The following is an 18601-nucleotide window of genomic DNA, read 5'->3' as shown; positions in this document are numbered from 1 at the left end:
CTTCCTTGAGTTTTGTTTATATTTAACACACAATATTATCTGGCATTTTTTCTAAAAATAGTGAATAAAAAACAAAAGCAAATAAATCTAATTAGCATCTTACGAGGAAAACAGATTGAAAAGATGACATGCGAATACAACTATGTAATTAAAACCGCGAAATGTCACCGCAGAGACAGAACTCGAACCCGTAGTTAGCTCCTATCCGAGCAAATCGTTTTGCCAATTAAACTATCGTGCATGCGAAACACACGAAGAAACAGTCCAATTGAACAAAAGAACCCAGTATGTTCAGCTGCTCTCGGGCGCCACGGCGTTCATTTGTAGTCGTTTCTCTATAGTAACCCCTCCGCCAGATGTTTCAGCCCTCAATTTGTCTGTTTTTGCGTGTGTTTCACATGCAGGGTAGCTAAACGATTTCACCGAATAGGAGCACGCTACGAGTTCGAGTCCCATCTCTGCGGTAGCTTTTTGCGGTTTTCGTTACACAGTTGTATTCGCATATCATTTTTTTAAGTCTGTTTACCTCATTAGATACTGATCAAATGTAAAACTATCTCAATACGGCTCTACTACGGCCTTAACAAGACTGAACAAATCGTTAAAAGCAAATAATTATCAAATGATTAATTTTCATAATCTCTATTTTTCCTTTTTAGGGCATTTTTATGTTCGACAAAAACTGAAAAATGCTCGTATTATTCATCAAACATTTTTTTAGAAGCGTATGATTCTTCCTGGTTGAGACATTATTTTTTTTTATTCATCAAAATTTTGCTAAATTGTTGTGACGCGCTCTGAACAAGAATGATTAATGAAAATATTGTTGTTTGCATGTACTCACATTCACATTCACATTTACTACGTGTTGTCACTGTCCTCTCTGACGTTTTGTACTACGACAAATCGAAATCCGATGCATTAAAGATTTAAAATTCTGTATTAAATTTTAGTGTGCAAAATACAGTACAATACTGTACAATACAGTACGGATACGAGCATCATGTATAAGTGATACTATCAATTTGAATTCATTTTTTTAATATCGTGTAGAAGGGGTAGCATCAAAGTATTTCACTACTAAAGACTGTCCCAGAAAGTATGGACGCACTTTGATTTCGCTGTAAATAATTCACAAGTGTTAGATATTCAAATTTTATTCGATATACTGATAATATTAGACTACAACAACGGAATATTATTCTCAACATTTGTTACTTAGCCATTGTAGATTAGCTGGCGCACCTTCTTGCGAACGTTTCTCATTCAATTCCGTACAGACTTCTTGGCGACAAGTTTTGACACATTTTTCCAATCTTTTTCGAACTGTTGAATGGTTTCGGCTGCCGACACATGTTTCCTAAGATGTGCCTTCGTTAATGCCCAAAATTCCTTAATTGGTCGAAGTTGTGGCCAATTTGATGGATTCATGTCTTTTGGGACGAAAGTGACATTTTTGGTAGTATACCATTCTACCGTTGATTTCGAGTAGTGGCAAGAGGCAAGATCTGGCCAGAAGACAACAGGATCCTTGTGGCTTGGAATCATGGGTAGAAGTCGTTTTTGTAAGCATTCCTTGATTTATATTTCGCTGTTCATTGAAGCAGTGGTGATGAAGGGTTTCGAAATCTTACCGCAGCTACAAGTTGCTTGACAGACCATAGCTCTCTTACCAAATTTTTCGACTTCAATCGATGTCTCGGACTGGTTTAACACTTGCCCTTCTCGCACCGTATAATATTGTGGTCCCGTCAAGGATTTGTAATCGAGTTTCACGTAGGTTTCGTCGTCCGTGATTATGTAGTTCAAATTTCCATCAAGAATCGTATTGTACAGCTTTCGAACCCTCGGCCTGATCGATACTTCTTGTTTCGGATTACGTTTTGGTTGTTTCTGCTTCTTATAGGTTCGAAGATTCAAACGTTCTTTAGCACGAAGAAAATTTGACTTCAAAGTGCCCACTTTTTTGGCCACATCCCGAACTGAAACCTCCTTCTTTTGCTCGAACGCCTTCAGTATATGTATACCCAACTGAGGGTTAGCAGGACCTTTTTTTCGACCCGTTTTCGGTTTATCCTCAAAGGTGTTATCCTCACCGAACTTCCGGATTGCATTTCGCACGGCTTTTTCACTTACTCCCTCCATTTTTGATATCTTCCTCAGTGACAGTCCGCGTCCTGTGCACCATTTGTACACAATTTTTCGACGTTGTTTTGCTGAAAGTCCATACATTTCGAAACAAACTAATGAAAACGAATAAACAACTGCACAAGTGGTTAGAGAAGAGTGTAAACAGGACGCAGCCATAAAAAATTTACAGATTCTGAACCATTGCGAAATGGCAGCGGTTTTTGGTTGCGTCCATACTTTCTGGAACAATCATTAGATAACTGAATGCATTGTCAATCTCAGTCACTTGAAGGAAATTTGTTTAGACATCTCGAACATAGTTTGCATTTTCATCAGTGCTTACTAAAAAAAACAGACACGAACTCTTTTCTCTTGTCTGCAAAATCGTGAAAACCAACTGTTACTGCGTATCAGGAGTCATCATTCACACCAATCTAGTAGCAGACGAAATCTTATTGTTCATCAGCTCAAGCTGTAAAGCATAATTATTTATTTCAGTTGGAACAAAGGTTTTATAAAGAAGCTTACATATTGGTGTGGTTCTTAAGTGTTAGGTTAAGTTCACTCCTAACAATGAATCCAAAACATTAAATCCTACAAATTAATTATTTGATATTTTATTATAATTTTTCACTTTCTATTATATACCTACGAGAAATCGCTTATTGAATATACTTAATAATCTCCGACCGACAAATGACTCGATATGAGCGACGATGCGGTTATCGCGCTTGGATATAACACAGGAAACTGTCGCCGTTTTCTCTCTCAGCGAATCTCGTTTAGTTGCAGTGTTGTCAGGGTTGCCTGCTTGGTGACATTCCGCCCCCCGTAACACCGCGTTTGCTACGCTGTTTTACCTGAATCGCCGACATCTAAGACGGCCAGCTTCGATACTGGTCGCTTCATTACTCCCGTCGATGTTTGCACGCTTGCTCGACGTATCCTTCCGTCAGTCCCAGGTTGGATTCCGATTACTCGTCCTCGCACCCAGTTGTTCCGCTTGTTGCTATCAGCAATCACGACTATCTCCCACCTCTAACGCCTTCGTGTCGTTGAACCACTTAGTACGCCTACAAATGATTGGTAAGTACTCTTTGAGCCAACGATGCCAGAACAGGTCTAACTGATGACGTATCTGGTTCCAGCTCCCTTTGATAGCTTCTCGATAGTCCACAGGAATCACAGCAGGTTGTTTTACGCCCGTTGAACTGCCAAGCACGAAATGATTTGGCGTAAGCGCCTCTTGCTCTGCTGAATCCAAAGGGATGTAAGTCAATGGTCTGGAGTTGGCAATACTTTCCGCTTCCGCCAAAAGTGTCAGTAACCCTTCATCATTCAGCTTTCTGCCAGTGTGAATACCTTCGATCGCAACTTTTACTGAACGCACCATCCTTTCCCAAGCACCCCCCATGTGTGGGGCAAATGGTGGGTTGAAGTGCCACTTTGTGTTCGCGTTAGTAAATGTGTCGGCCATACCAGCATCGATTTGCTTCCTCAATATTTTCTCGGCACCGTGGAAGTTACTCCCGTTGTCCGAGTACACTTCTATTGGTGCTCCCCTGCGCCCTACGAATCGACGGAAACACAGGATGCAACTCTCCGTACTCAGACTATGTGCCACCTCTAGATGGACGGCTCTGATAGTGAGACATGTGAATAAAGCGACCCATCGTTTTTGGCTACTCCGCCCCACCGTCACTAGCAGCGGTCCGAAGTAATCGACACCAACGTATGAGAAAGGTCTTTCAAAGGATGACAATCTCGCTGACGGTAAAGGTGCCATTCTTGGCACAGCTGGAAGCGATTTGTAGACTTTGCAGTGCTGACATTGCCGAACTACCTTTTTTACAATTGCACGCAGTTTGGAAATTCTGGATAAGCCTCTTGCTGGCAAATCCTCCAAATAACGTTTTCGGCGGCTAACAGCTCCTCCTGACTAAGTCGTCCTAGTTTTTTGCCATCGGGGGCAGCGCGTAGATTACCAATAAATCTCATCGCATAAGCTACTGTTCTATTTAAACTGCTCCATCGAGAGAAACGGTTGAATTCGATGGTTGACGTTAAATTCGCTACATTGTGTACACAACAAGGGCGAAGCTCTTCTTCGGTTGAGAAATATTTAACCTTGCTGGGTTCGGGCCATTTTTCCTCAGGATAGTACAGAAATTTCGGTCCGGTGAACCACGCATTATCGGACGATAGACATCCCGCATTACGCCATTTAGTTGCCTCGTCGGCAACGTTCAATTTCGTTGGCACCCAAAACCATTCGCTACTATTACTCAGCGTGACTATTTCTCCTATACGACAGGCCACATATTGTCTGTACTTTTTGCTTTCTGATCGAATCCATGCCAGCACCGTGCTAGAGTCTGACCAGTAAAATTTTTTTTCGATATTATACGTGTGATTTTGGCTGATAAACTTCGCTACCCGAGCACCTAGGACCGCCGCTTGTAGTTCAAGGCGCTGTATTGAAAGTGGTTTTAGTGGTGCCACCTTTGTCTTCGCCATTACCAAAATGCACGTAACAGAACCATCCATCATGGTGAATCGGAAATATGATGCACAACTGTAGGCTTCTTCACTTGCATCCACTAATGTATATAGTTGCACAGAACAAATTAATCCGGAGTCGAAGCCGGAAATATAGCATCTTGGAACTCTAATGTTATCCACAAGGGGAAGAAAACTTATCCATTTTTTCCAACGCTCAAACGATAGGTTGTCGATTGGGTCATCCCAGTCCACTCCTGATCGCCAGATCTGCTGAATAAGTATTTTTTCATGTACCGAATATGCCGCTAAAAGCCCAAGAGGGTCGAACAGACACATGACACACCTTAATACTTGTCGCTTGGTAGGCTTTTGGCCTCGATTTATAATAGCTGCTATCTCAGCCCGCATTACCGTTGAAAAGCCAATCACGTCATCGACTGTCATCCAGCGCATACCGAGTACTCGATCAGTAGTGTCACCCTTGTCCAAACCAAGATCTTTTACGGGTGTAACCGTCCTATCGCCTAAATGACAGACGACTTCTGGTTTATTGGAAAGCCAGCCATGAATTTTGAATCCGGCGGCTGCATGAATCATTTTGACCTCCTCTGAGACTCTCTTGGCTTCCTCGATCGTTTCAAAGCTATCTAAAAGATCGTCTACATAATGCGACCGGATTATGGTTTCAACTGCTCTTGGGTACTGAGCGACGAAGTCTTCAGCGTTTCTGTTTTTTATATATTGCGCTGAGCAGGGCGAACAGGTAGAGCCGACGGTCGCTACATCCATTAGGAAAATTTCTGGTTCAGTGTCAGGCTCCTCTCGCCATAGGAAGCGTTGAGAATGGCGATCTTCAGTACGAATGCGAATCTGGTGGAACATTTCGGAAATATCTCCACTCACCGCAACTGACCGCTCACGAAAACGAAACAGAACCTCCAAAAGCGGTATCATCAAATCAGGCCCTTTCAACAGAACCGAATTAAGCGAAACTCCGTGCACTTTCGCAGCCGCATCCCAGATCAATCTGACTTTAGCTGGTTTCTTCGGATTTGTCAACTCCAAGCGGAAGATACCAGACTCTTCTCATATCTGCGTTTTCAAGCTCCTCCTTTGACGCACGGTGAGCATATCCTTTACGTTGATATTTCTGGATCTGTTTGTTTACATTTTCTCGTAGTGCTGTATCTCGTGACATTCTACGCTCAAGGCCTTCTAATCGACGAAGAGCCATCTGATAACTCTCGGGGAATTCGAACTGGTCATATCGCCATAACAGACCGGTCTCAAACCGACCCGACACTCGTACAGTAGTTCTAGCGAGAATATTCCTCGCACGTATTTCATCGGACGACTCCAGTATCGGCCCAGCTCCGGCATCCTCTTGCCCAAAGTATTCTTTAACGATTTCGTGTAGACCTTTTTCTGACGTTTCGTGTATATGACAGGAAAGGCCAAATGCCGTTGTTGCACGTAGGCCACCGAATATACACCAACCGAGGCGAGTTTTTGTAGCGACTGGCTCACCCATTTTACCTTCTCTGCTTTTCAATGGTAAGGAAAGATGGAGCTGATCTAAACCGATAAGTATTCCAGGAGACGCATTGGAATATTCCTCAACAGGTAATCCTTTTGGATAGGGGTACTGATACGATAGAGATGCCATGTTCAGTGTCTGTATTGGAAGTTTAAGCTTAGAAACCGTTCTAGCCCGTGAAACTTTAAACATTTTGTCTGATGACGTTCCTGAGATATGAAACGTTACGGTTTGTGAGTTGACTTCACTTCGAGATACATCTCCAGTCCACGAAAGAAGAAGTTCACCTTTGGGTCCACTTTCACCTAGTTGATCAGCAATCGACTGTTCTACGAGCGTTAGTGACGATCCGTCATCTAAAAATGCAAACGTTTTCACCGAACTATTCTTTCCGTGGAGGGTAACCGGCACAACTCGGAAAAGTGTTTTAAAACCTCGCTCCCTGTGGGAATGATTTTCCGCAGAAGAAGTACAGACAGCACTGTTTTCGTTTTTAGAGTGCAATAACGGATGGTGTCTAAATTCACAACCATCGACACCACATTTGTTTGTTAAACGACATCGGCCTTTGGCATGTTGATTGAGACACGTCCGACAAAGTTTCAATTGATGCACTCGTTGCCAGCGACCGTCCACTGGTAATTCCAGAAACTGTTTACATTCCTTCATGAGATGATTGGATTTATGACAAACAAAACAGACTCGTTCATTATTTTGCTTCCCGACTTGAGATTTTATTTCGGCACTCGCATTATGAGCATGCAACATACCCTTCTCCTTTTGTTTCCATTTATTTTTTCTATTTCCTTCGCGATGATCATGGTCATCCTTGACAAAGGTAGTGACCTGACTTGCCGCTGATACCATGTGAGACATGTATTCGGAGAAAGTCTTCAGTGTAACCCTGGACACGGTTTGCTTGTACATAGCCCACTGAAGCTTCAACTGAGCAGGCAGTTTGTCTTCCAATTCTTGTAACAGGGTTGGATTATTCAAGTGTGTTTCCTCTCCTGCTGCTATCAGGTGATCGCATAATCCCTGTAATTCCACTCCGAATTCGATCAGTGTCTCAAGTCGTTCCATCCTAGGTGCGGGTGCCTGCCGTACTCGATTCAAGAGCGTTTTTATCAAGATACCAGGACGTCCATATAACATCCGTAGGGTTTCTATTACGTTGGGTACAGACTCGGGCAGCAACAATCGACTGCGCACCGACTCGCGCGCATGCCCCCTAAGGCATCTTTGAAGCCTTATCAAATTTTCTGCATTACTGAATCCACAGCTCTGAGTGGTGACGTTATATTGACTGAAGAATATAGGCCAATCTTCGGGCTTTCCATCAAACTCCGGAAGATCGCGTGACATGACTCGTCGAGATGCAAATTGCATCTGAGAAGGCTCAAAATTCTCTTCTGGACATGGATTAATTAATGCCGGATTCGGAATCGGCCTTTGCTGCCTAAATGTAACAGATTGAGGTGTCGCCAATGGCGTTTTGGTGATAAAGCTCGGTGCTTTTTCTGGTGGTTTTGCCAGTTTAATGTTCGCTCCGCTATGCTTTTGCCACGGATACGGAAATGGTTCAGGTGCCTGGGTTAGTGTTGAAGCCGATCTTGTGCTTTCGGGAAAATTGTCTTGCGTTGTGGGTACTTGAGACGTAACAGTCTTTACTGACCCCGAATCAATCGGTGTCTCAAGTAACGGATTAGAATTTTCAGCTGTGAGAGGAGTAGTGTCAACATTATTTTCGTTTAGTACAGGAAATTTTGGATTTGGTGCTGTCTCGATCGCTCCGGTCACAGAGCTGTTATCGGGCTTCTTGTGTCCATCATTCCTTAACCAATGGTTTACTTTCTCTACACTCGTTGGAGTTTTGCTCATTTTAGTAATGACGCTTTTTCCATCCGCTTCTTCCTCTCTTTCTAGTACTTCATACTTTTCCTTCAAAAAGGTCTGTTCAAGTTCTTCTTCTTCTAGAATTTTTTTTCGTTCTGCAGCAATTTCCATCTCGATCATCCTTTTCTCTAACTGTTTTTCCCGAAGAAAGCGATTACGACGAATATTCTGCTCTTCTTCGAGACGTTGCTTTTCCAATCTTGTACGGCTTGTCCGGCTGGAAATACTTTTACTAATCAAACTGATTGGAAGGCAAACCTTGCATGACCAATTTCGCGAAGAGAAGGAGAAGGTTACACCGGCACACGTAAAATGGTACCAATCGTGGCATTCGTCGCATTGGACCATATCATCCGCCCAGTCAGGACGGTCGCATTCCGCACAACTGCTCTCGTTATTAGCCATTATTGACCACAATATCTTGAGTTTGTTACTGCGTATCAGGAGTCATCATTCACATCAATCTAGTAGCAGACGAAATCTTATTGTTCATCGGCTCAAGCTGTAAAGCATAATTATTTATTTCAGTTGGAACAAAGGTTTTATAAAGAAGCTTACATATTGGTATGGTTCTTAAGTGTTAGGTTAAGTTCACTCCTAACAATGAATCCAAAACATTAAATCCTACAAATTAATTATTTGATATTTTATTATAATTTTTCACTTTCTATTATATACCTACGAGAAATCGCTTATTGAATATACTTAATAATCTCCGACCGACAAATGACTCGATATGAGCGACGATGCGGTTATCGCGCTTGGATATAACACAGGAAACTGTCGCCGTTTTCTCTCTCAGCGAATCTCGTTTAGTTGCAGTGTTGTCAGAGTTGCCTGCTTGGTGACACCAACCTAGAAAGTAATTCAATGGAACAGAATCTCCCTACAGATTCAGATTGGCACGGCCACTGTGTGTTTCAGTTACTGGAATTCATTCTGTGACATCTTCAACGAGAGAACACTTCACATTCAATAACCAACATCTAATTGACCTTTTATCGTCCAACTGGATGGGAGATTATCAATGTTGTTATCAAATGAGAAGTGGCAAGAAGAATACTCATCGGTTCTCAATGATCTAAAACTTTTTACTTATGGAGCTTCGTAGACTTTTTCAAATTTCTCTTCCTCAAAAAATCTACACAGTTCTTTCAATTTAATTAGGAAATTATAGAAATATAAATTGAGACTACAGTTTTTACAATGAATTAAATTTTTACATAAATTCAGACTACAATTTTTACAATTTGTACAATGAATACAATGCTAGGGGTGTTGTCTAACGGATGAAGAAGACATCATTTTTGTGAATCTTTTTGGAACTATTGCTAAAAAAATTTAAATATTTTACAAAGTACAATGAATCATTCGAAGAACATTTTGTAATTTTTCGGTAAAAAAATATTGAGAAATAAGTCGGTGAATAAGTATTTTCGAGGAAACGTTTTAAAAATCATGATTTGCGGTGTTCACTGTATCCCAGCGCAGAATAATCAGAAGTCAAAAAATCAAAGCAACATTTCTGTAATAAATGGTTTTTCTAGACCCCAGCGTTAATATTATACCGTTTTCGTTTTTGAACCTAGACGCGGGCTACTCTGACTCCGAGTAAAACGAACACGTGATACGCGCCCTAAACAACAACTCATGAAAAAAAGAAAAAACAACAAACTCGGCTAGATGCGTGGTGCGACCCGAGAAAATATTCAGAGCGAAACTACGCGATTGGAGTCCGATCTAGAGCGACCTCAGGTTGCTAAAACAAACATATCAAACGTTGTTTGGGCGACTCTGGGTCAGCTTTCGGGCTGCTCTGATCAATAAACGAAAACGGTATTAGATTCATTAAATTTTTTTAAATTTTTTGTTGGTTGTTAAAAGACAAAACTGCGATTTTCACGAAAAAAATCACTAATTTTGTAACTGTTAAACCTCCCCGAAGTAATCGAAAACGAAAAGGAAACGTAGGGGGGTAGGTATTTTATATGTAGAAAGTATGTGCAATATTTGAAAATAATTAATGAAGTAATTCCTAAATGACGATGGACATTGACTTTTGAAGCGTGCTTTCGAGAAAAACGCGTTTAAGGTTTATTACCTATAAAATCGAACACTTTCGAAAACCTTTTTTTTTGTATTTTGTTATAATAAAATTTCAAGAATATTCTGTCTAATTTTCAAGTCAATCGAAGCTTGAAGAACTTTTGGGCTTATGCGTCGAGCTCTTGCCTTTTTGCAGTACAAGATAGGAAAAGATAAATGCCCATAACTTCCGGAGTTTTGTTTCGATAGGCAAACCAATATTGAAATGTTCTGCTATAAGAAAAAATAAATTATTTTTCAAAAGTGTTAGACCGAAACTGCCTCTTAATATTCAGAAATTATGTATTACAAAACAGCCGGCTGTGGCTAGATTTACCTTCTTATTCATTTCGTGTTTTGGTTTTACCAGAAAAAAAGCAAAATATTCTCAAGATATCGGTTTATTGGACTGCTAATACAACTAAAAATGAACGTCTAGCGTGATGTAAAATGATATTGAAACTTATATTCTAACCTTAACCAAATATTTCGAGAATCGTAGATCAAACTTCTTCCGAGGTTGGTTACTAAATAAATACCAACACAAAGATTTAAAAAAAAATTGATAATACATGGGCTGAAAAGTCCCGGGCCTAACAGAACACGATTTTTTTGGTTCAAAATTTACTTTATTTATCATTTATTCCAGCGCCGCTCCAACATTCCAAATAGGCCTCAGTTTGAGTGATAACCTCTTCCTTTTTTGCCAAATTTCTTACCGGTGAGCCTTCTTTACAGGTCTGCGAACCACCAGTAGTCCCTGGGAGTCAAATCTGGCGAATGCGGTGGATGTGAGAGCGATTAAAAGTTCAATTCATGTAGTTTGCCATTGTTTTGATTGACTTGTGACACGGTGCGTTGTCTTGAAGAAATAAAGATTTTTTCCATTTCAGCCTTCGAACGCTCCAATAACGATAGATAATATTCACTGTTAATGGTATTTCCTTTCTCAAGATAGTCGATAAATATTATACCGCGCACATCTCAAAATACCAAGGCCATAATCTTTCCATCCAACTGTTGTGCTTTTGGGCGCTTTGGATGAGGTTCACCAGTTACTGTCCACTCAGATAACGATCGTTTTGATTCCGGAGTGAAGTGATGAATCCATGTTTCATCCATTGTCACATATCGATTCGAAAATTCCGGTTTTTTACGTTTTAACATTGCCAAACACTGCTCAGAATATCTTTACGATGTCAGCTAACTCACGCAACTTCACTTTTCGATCATTCAAAACGATTTTGTGGATTATTTTTATGAAATACGAAAAACATGCTAAAAATATAGTTCTATGCCAACTTGTTTCAAATTAACACCATATATAAACATTAAACTCGTCCCAACGTAGTCAAACTATCACTGAAATAAAACACTTTGTTCCATTTCCAAACACTTTCATCCGTTTCATACACATCTGGTTGAGCACAACAGAGGCTATTCAGTCTCACTTCAGTTTCAAAGCAACTAGAATACATGAAAGTGCATCACTTGCCTCATTCCACATGTTCAATCCAAACGACTATCAACATTCGAGCTGTCCAATATTGCGTAGCACTTTTTCCTGCGTCTGCTCGTCACTGTAGCCAGTAGAGGTAGAAAAAAAAACATTTCCATCTGGTGTTATACACGGTTCCACTACACGATCCGCATGAACGTTTTTTTTTTGCATCGTTGTTGTTGACTGACTGACGCTGAGCAACGAGGTAGTTTGGGTAATCCGCTCTGAGGGATCAGGATCAGACTTTGTGTTAGCACTTTCAAGCGAGAACACGGGAGCTGTTTTCAATGCATAACTTCTCTTCATCATTTCAAACGACTACCCACCACCCCATTCTGACGATCCTGTGTGCATCGCTGTCTGACATAATGTGTTTATGAAAGTTTCGTTTTTTTTCTCTCGTTTCCTTTCTCTCTATAGATGCTGGGAGCCACGTTGATAGGGCGACGAAAGGTAATTATCTCATTAGCTTTGGAACCTGATCAAACAGCTGATACGGTTAATTTATTTTGCAAACAGGGTACCACATCTAAGGGAAAAGCCTTAACCGAAGAAGAGATTAAAGGTAAGTCAATCGACACAAGCAACGTTGTAGGATAACTTGCACCTATGTTGGTTTGATAAGTATCTAAACAAAAGTTAAATAATTGAACAGGATAAGATTCTAATTAGTTGGTAAACCATCCGATCATGTAATGATTGAACGCTTCATATGCAAATGTAACACGTAACCACGACACGCGAATGAGATATACATTGGTTCTAGGGTGATATGTATGTTAGTTACTATTTAATGTCATTGAACTTGATATCTTTCAAACAGATGATTATTACAGATGATAGGGAAAATAGATTATAGCCTATAGATAGACCTAGAAAAAAGCAAGACGTAATTCGATGGAAGAAATTTTCTAGTTTCTATAGAAATTGATGGAGAGATAAATCAACTTTTTCCAAGCTTCCGTTGTTATATCCGGTTCAACAGCCCACAATCATTTCCTTCTATTAAATGCAATCGATGTAAAGGTCACTTTCTTTCTAGTGAATCCGTACCAGTTGAAGACATGCTTGATAAATCAAGCTGATACGAGTGTTGAATGGCGTAATTGGCTGCCCTGAAGAGATAAAAAGTTGAAAAAAAAATATCGGGCTTTCTTCTTCTCCTTCCACGAAAAGCTGAACCCAGTTTCATATACCATTCGACTCAGTTTGTCGAGTACGCAAAATGTCTGTATGTGTGTATGAATGTACGTTACATTGTTTTGTACTCACTTTTCTCGGAGATGGCTGAGCCGATTTCCATGAACTTGGATGCGAATGAAATGCCTTGTAATCCCATACAAAGTTCCTGAATTTTATTCGAAACCAACTTCAAGTTCCGTAGTTACAGGGTGATTACTTGAAAAAAAAAGTTCTTACTTTCCTCAGAGATGGCATAACCGATTCTCACAAACTAAGATTCAAATGAAAGGTTTAATTGTCTAATACAAAGTTCCTTAATTTTATTTGGATTCAACTTCCGGGTCCGGAATTACAAGGTGAAAATTAATGAGAAAATGCGCCTCCTTTTAACCGATTTTCACAAATTAAGATAAAAGTAGAAATTCTTCAAAAACTCCTCGAAAGATCCATATCTGGCTACCGATTCTGGTATTACAGCACGACAAGTAAATATTTTTCATTTTCATGAGTATTTTTTCGCAATTCTTTGTGAAAAAATACTCATGAAAATGAAAAATATTTACTTGTCGTGCTGTAATACCAGCATCTCCAAAAACGGAACTCTCTTCGATTTCGCAGCAACGGATTTTCACGAAACTTGATTCAAATTAAAGCTCTCATTGTCACTCATTGATACTGTGCAATTTCACCTAGATCCGACATCCGCTTCCAAAAATAAAGGACGATGTGTGTTAAAACTTTCAAACCGTCATACAAAATGACGATGAAAAACCGGCACGCATCGGTATGTGCTGGTACGAAAGAAGAAAACACAACCGCCTTTGCGAATAAAGAACACAGCGCCTTTTGTTCAATTTCGTACAGTATGTACGAGAGAACGAATTTGAATGGAATAGTTTTTTTCGCTGAACATATTATATGTTGATCAAAATGTCTAATAATCGTAAAATCTACGATACAAATATATGTACGAAATTTTCAAAGCAGATTTTATAACTATTTAAGCTTGTAGGTCTGGCGGCTGGACCGATTTTCACAAAGTTAAATTCAAATCGATGGTATTATGATCAAATAAGTTGATGTAGTTTCCGGTTCCGAAATTACAGGGTGAAGTTTGTTTAAAATTGCAACCCGTCATTTAGACCGCGAGAATGTAAAACCCTATTTTAACTCACCGAGTGGTGCAATGATGCCTTTCTCAAATCACTCATATTTTTATAAATATTACTAAGAGATTCTGTAAAAAAAATTTCTTTGAGTGTGAAATAAAAACAAGAAAGTTTGTTTGGTTAAAATAGCACAACAATTTCAATTTGTGAACAGTGTTGAGTCAAATTTAAAAAAGATTTTTTTTTCGTTTTTTGCTTTCAAATAACGGTTTCAGTTTAACGAATAATGATTTGAAAGTTTAATCCCTCATCACTTTGTAATACCGAAACTGGACGTCGGATCCCGAAAAGAGTTATTTATTACTATATTTAGTGCTTCCAAGACCGGAAGCTGGGGACTGGTATAACTGAAGTGAAATTATTTGGTCATCTGCTAACAATATATGCAAACTAGAGGAATCCGCACACAATTTTCAAGCAAATTACAGCTATTCACATGATCATTAATGAGAAAATACCGGTTAAATGAAATTATTCACACTAATTTACTTACTCATTCACGAGGACGTCGATTGTAAAAATCAGGAATAACTTGGGCATTATGGGAAATTTTTCAGAATTTTTCAAAATTTTCATGTGAATATATGTTCAAAATTTTCGAACTCTTTTTTAATTCGCACTTACAATTCTCGTATCACTTTAGATTTTGAATAGATAATAAATCATTTATGAGTACATTACGCTGTATTATTCTCAAAGTTTTAAACATTGTGGACTGGTATAACATTAGACTGTTAAAAAAATAAATCGATCGAAAAACCATGCGTCTCCATGCGTTACCATTAGATGGAGACATATGGTATTTAGTTCTAAAATCATACATCACATGCCTTTAGAATTAAATATCATGCTTTTCCATCTACAACTAGAGTTCAGGGCTTAAGAAAGAATTTTAATGAGGAAGGACTAGTAAGAGAAATATTAATCAGAACTAATGAATTGACAAATATCTAGTATATACGGTTTAAAGATTTTGTTTATGAACTGACAAATCATTTTACATTTATTGTATCAAAAACAAACAAATCAACAAATATACTGTAGTCAAATTTAATCTGACATTTTTATTATATTTAGTAAAAGCTCTAAAGAACACTAAAAATATAGTTGTTTTGTAGAAAAACAGTATAAATTCGAAATTAAGTTAAATCTAAAACAAAATATCAGTTTCAGTATGAAAAGTAGTAGCAACGGCGCCACAAAATATTAAACAACGGCGTATGAACCACAGTTTTCAACAGCTGCTTGGATATCCACCTATCGCACGTACAGCTGAAATTGGAAAGCTACGATTGGCTTGGCATGTCATCAGGATAACGGACGGCAAACATGTGAAAATGGATCTTGAAAGTGGTCATAGCCTGAGCTGTATGGAGACGACTTCTAGATACATAATAAACGGGCTGATACATGAACAAATTTATCATCAGATGGAGACGCATGGTATTTAGCTCTGAAATCATACAACACTGTTGTAAATGTTGAGCAAGTTTGGATCGCTCTTTCGTTCACACACTTTACATTGTGCATTTGCGTGCTTTACTTTCCGCCTGATCGCGTGAATGATTTGAATCTGATCGAACAACACTTAAGTTCTCTTTCATTGATAAGCGATAAATTGAGCTTAAATGACAAAATTATGATCTTAGGTGATTTCAACCAACCTGGTATTAAATGGACTCGCAGTTCTAGTAAATATCTTTATCCGGATGCTTCATGTTCTTCTAAAACTCATACTACATTACGACTCCTGGACGATTACAACACCGCAGGTTTAGTTCAGCTAAATGATAACTATAATAGCAATAATCGCCTTCTGGATCTTTGCTTCGCCAGTTATGAATTGTCGAGTACTTGTTCCATATCCATCGCTCCTTCGCCACTGGTTAAAATGTGTCGTCATCACCCTCCTCTCCAAATCACTATACCTGCATACACGCCAACCGTTTTTAATAACGTTTCTGAAGGCACATATTACGATTTCAAGAGAGGAAATTTCGAGGCAATGAATCAGTTTTTGCTGTCGCTAGACTGGAGAAGCCTGTTTACTAATGGCGATTGCAATTCCATTGCTATGTTATGGTCCCATATAGTTTCGTATGCTATCGATCAATTTGTACCCAAAAATATTCGACGTGAATCTGTCCATCCCCCATGGTCCAATCTGACCCTAAAACGTTATAAGCGTGCTAAACGTTCTGCTCTAAGAAAACTATCGAAGCATCCTTCGCTCCATTTGAGATCGTACTATATGTTCCTCAACAATCGTTATAAGCGACTGAACAAAATGTTATTTCATTCCCACCTCCTTCGTGTACAAAATAATTTAAAAATCAACCCCAAAAGCTTCTGGAACTACGTGAACGAACAGAGGAAGGAATCAGGACTACCCAACCAGATGTTTCTTGGTGACGTTGAATCATCCGTGTTGCCTGCCTATTTAAATCACATTTCAGCAATGTATTCTCTGATGAAACCTTATCGAATGATCAGATCTCCAAAGCTATCATTAATGCTCCTCGCCGTTCCCCGATTGGCCCCCATCCAATCATAACGACAGCTATGATTGATAAAGCGTGTTCTAAAATGAAACTATCTCTAACGCTGGGCCCGATGGTATTCCTTCTCTGGTATTGAAAAAGTGCTCGAACAGCCTTCTGATTCCACTATCGATGCTGTTTAATATCTCACTCAATTCAGGAACTTTTCCGGATATTTGGAAAACATCATATATTTTTCCGGTTTTCAGGAAGGGAAATAAAGCTGATGTATCTAATTATCGTGGGATAGCCGCACTATGCGCTGTGTCTAAGTTACTTGAGAATATAGTTCTGGACTTCATCAAGCATAACTGCAATAACTACATCTCGGAGACACAACACGGTTTTATGCCAAAACGATCAACTACAACGAACTTATTGTCTTATACATCTTTTATAATTCGATCCCTACAAGCACGCCTTCAAGTTGACGCTATCTATACGGATTTCTCCGCAGCCTTCGATAAGATAAACCACCAAATTGCAGTTGCTAAACTCGAAAAACTTGGATTCAGTGGATATTTACTCAACTGGCTTCAATCATATCTTATTGGTCGGAAAATGTTAGTGAAAATCGGTGAATGCATTACAACACCGTTTGCTGTAGGTTCTGGAGTCCCTCAAGGCAGTCACTTGGGACCATTTTTATTCTTGCTCTACCTCAATGATCTCAACTTTCTATTGAAATGCCACAAACTATCTTTCGCAGATGATTTTAAGCTTTATCATCTAGTAAGATTGCCCGACGACACTATATTTTTACAGTCACAGCTTGAATCATTCGTGAACTGGTGTAACGACAATAGAATGGTCCTAAATGCCTCGAAATGTTCCGTTACGTCGTTTACTCGCAAACACTCGCTATTTAGCTACGACTATAACATTTCGCAGATTGTACTGAAACGAGAGTCTACCGTTAAAGATTTAGGTATCATTCTTGATACCAAGTTGAATTTCAAAAGTCATATCGATTATGTGATCTCTAAGGCGTCTAAGCTTTTAGGTTTCGTCTTTCGCATTACTAAGAGCTTTGTCAATGTACATTGTCTTAAAGCATTATATTGTGCTCTAGTCCGCTCGACGCTTGAATATTCAGCTGTTGTCTGGTCACCCCATTATCAAATCGACATAGATCGGATCGAAGCTATTCAACATAAATTTATTAGATTTGCCCTGCGTAACCTACCATGGAGAGATCCTACTAATCTTCCTAGTTACATAGATCGCTGTAAGCTTTTTGATCTTGATCGGTTATTCGTTCGTCGGAATGTCTCCAAGGCAACTTTCGTTGCTGATTTGCTTCAATCACGTATCGATTGTCCCGAACTCCTTCAATTGATTAATCTCGACATTCATCGACGCAATCTTCGTTCCCACCCCTTTTTGAGATTACCTGTTGCAAGAACAAATTATGGTTATAATGAGCCGTTCTCCAGTATGTGCCGAACATTCAACAACTGTTCCAATGTCTTCGACTTTCATTTATCTCGAAACATGATTAAACGATTGTTTCATAGTCACCTGTCAGATTAGGATTTGTCTGGAACCGTTAATATTTTATTTTCATTCAACCCCCATTCCGTCTCTCCATCATCTTCATTTGAAACTAACTAGATTCGCTCGCCTAAATTAACCTGGTCGTTACTTCCTCTTTTTTCTGTCTTCTACCATCCATTTTTATTACTAATTAGATCTACATGCCGATTCTAACCTCGTCGTTTTTTTCTGCCTTCCACTATCTTTTTGATAACTAATTAGATCTACATGCTGATTCCAACCCCGTCGTTCGTTTTCGCTCGTTTAGCACCTCCTCCACCAACCTTTGTTTTCAATTTACCTAATAAATTTTCTCCTCTATCTCACCTTCTAAGTAAGAGTACTAATATTGTTATGCTTGGTGTCATTAACTAGTTATAGTGTTATAAATTTAGTTTTAACTGTTAGTTTTAATTGTAGTGTTAGGCTTAAATGTATCTGTTGGATCATTGTAATCTGTTGATACAAATGATGAGGAGGTTTTATGCCTGCTGGAGAGAGAGATTGCCAAATTTCATCTCCA

At 39.2% G+C, this 18601-nt stretch overlaps 1 protein-coding gene across 6 annotated transcripts in view; it reads left to right on the top strand.

Annotated features, from left to right (window-relative positions):
- Window positions 1–18601, top strand: part of LOC131438010 (calcium-binding protein E63-1) — a 202747-nt gene that overhangs the window by 12459 nt on the left and 171687 nt on the right. For all 6 annotated transcript variants that reach the window (XM_058607751.1, XM_058607750.1, XM_058607752.1 and 3 more), the window contains exons 2-3: window positions 12072–12104; window positions 12171–12216. Coding sequence is in view for 4 of the 6 variants with exons in the window: in XM_058607752.1 (XP_058463735.1) it covers window positions 12072–12104; window positions 12171–12216 (79 nt within the window). In the remaining 2 variants the exon portion in view is untranslated. The remainder of the gene's footprint in view (window positions 1–12071; window positions 12105–12170; window positions 12217–18601) is intronic.

This window comes from Malaya genurostris, chromosome 3 (assembly GCF_030247185.1).
Source record: "Malaya genurostris strain Urasoe2022 chromosome 3, Malgen_1.1, whole genome shotgun sequence".
Classification (NCBI taxonomy): Eukaryota; Metazoa; Arthropoda; class Insecta; order Diptera; family Culicidae; genus Malaya; species Malaya genurostris.
Note: the sequence above shows the minus strand (reverse complement) of the source record. Positions and strands in the feature narration are given on the sequence as shown.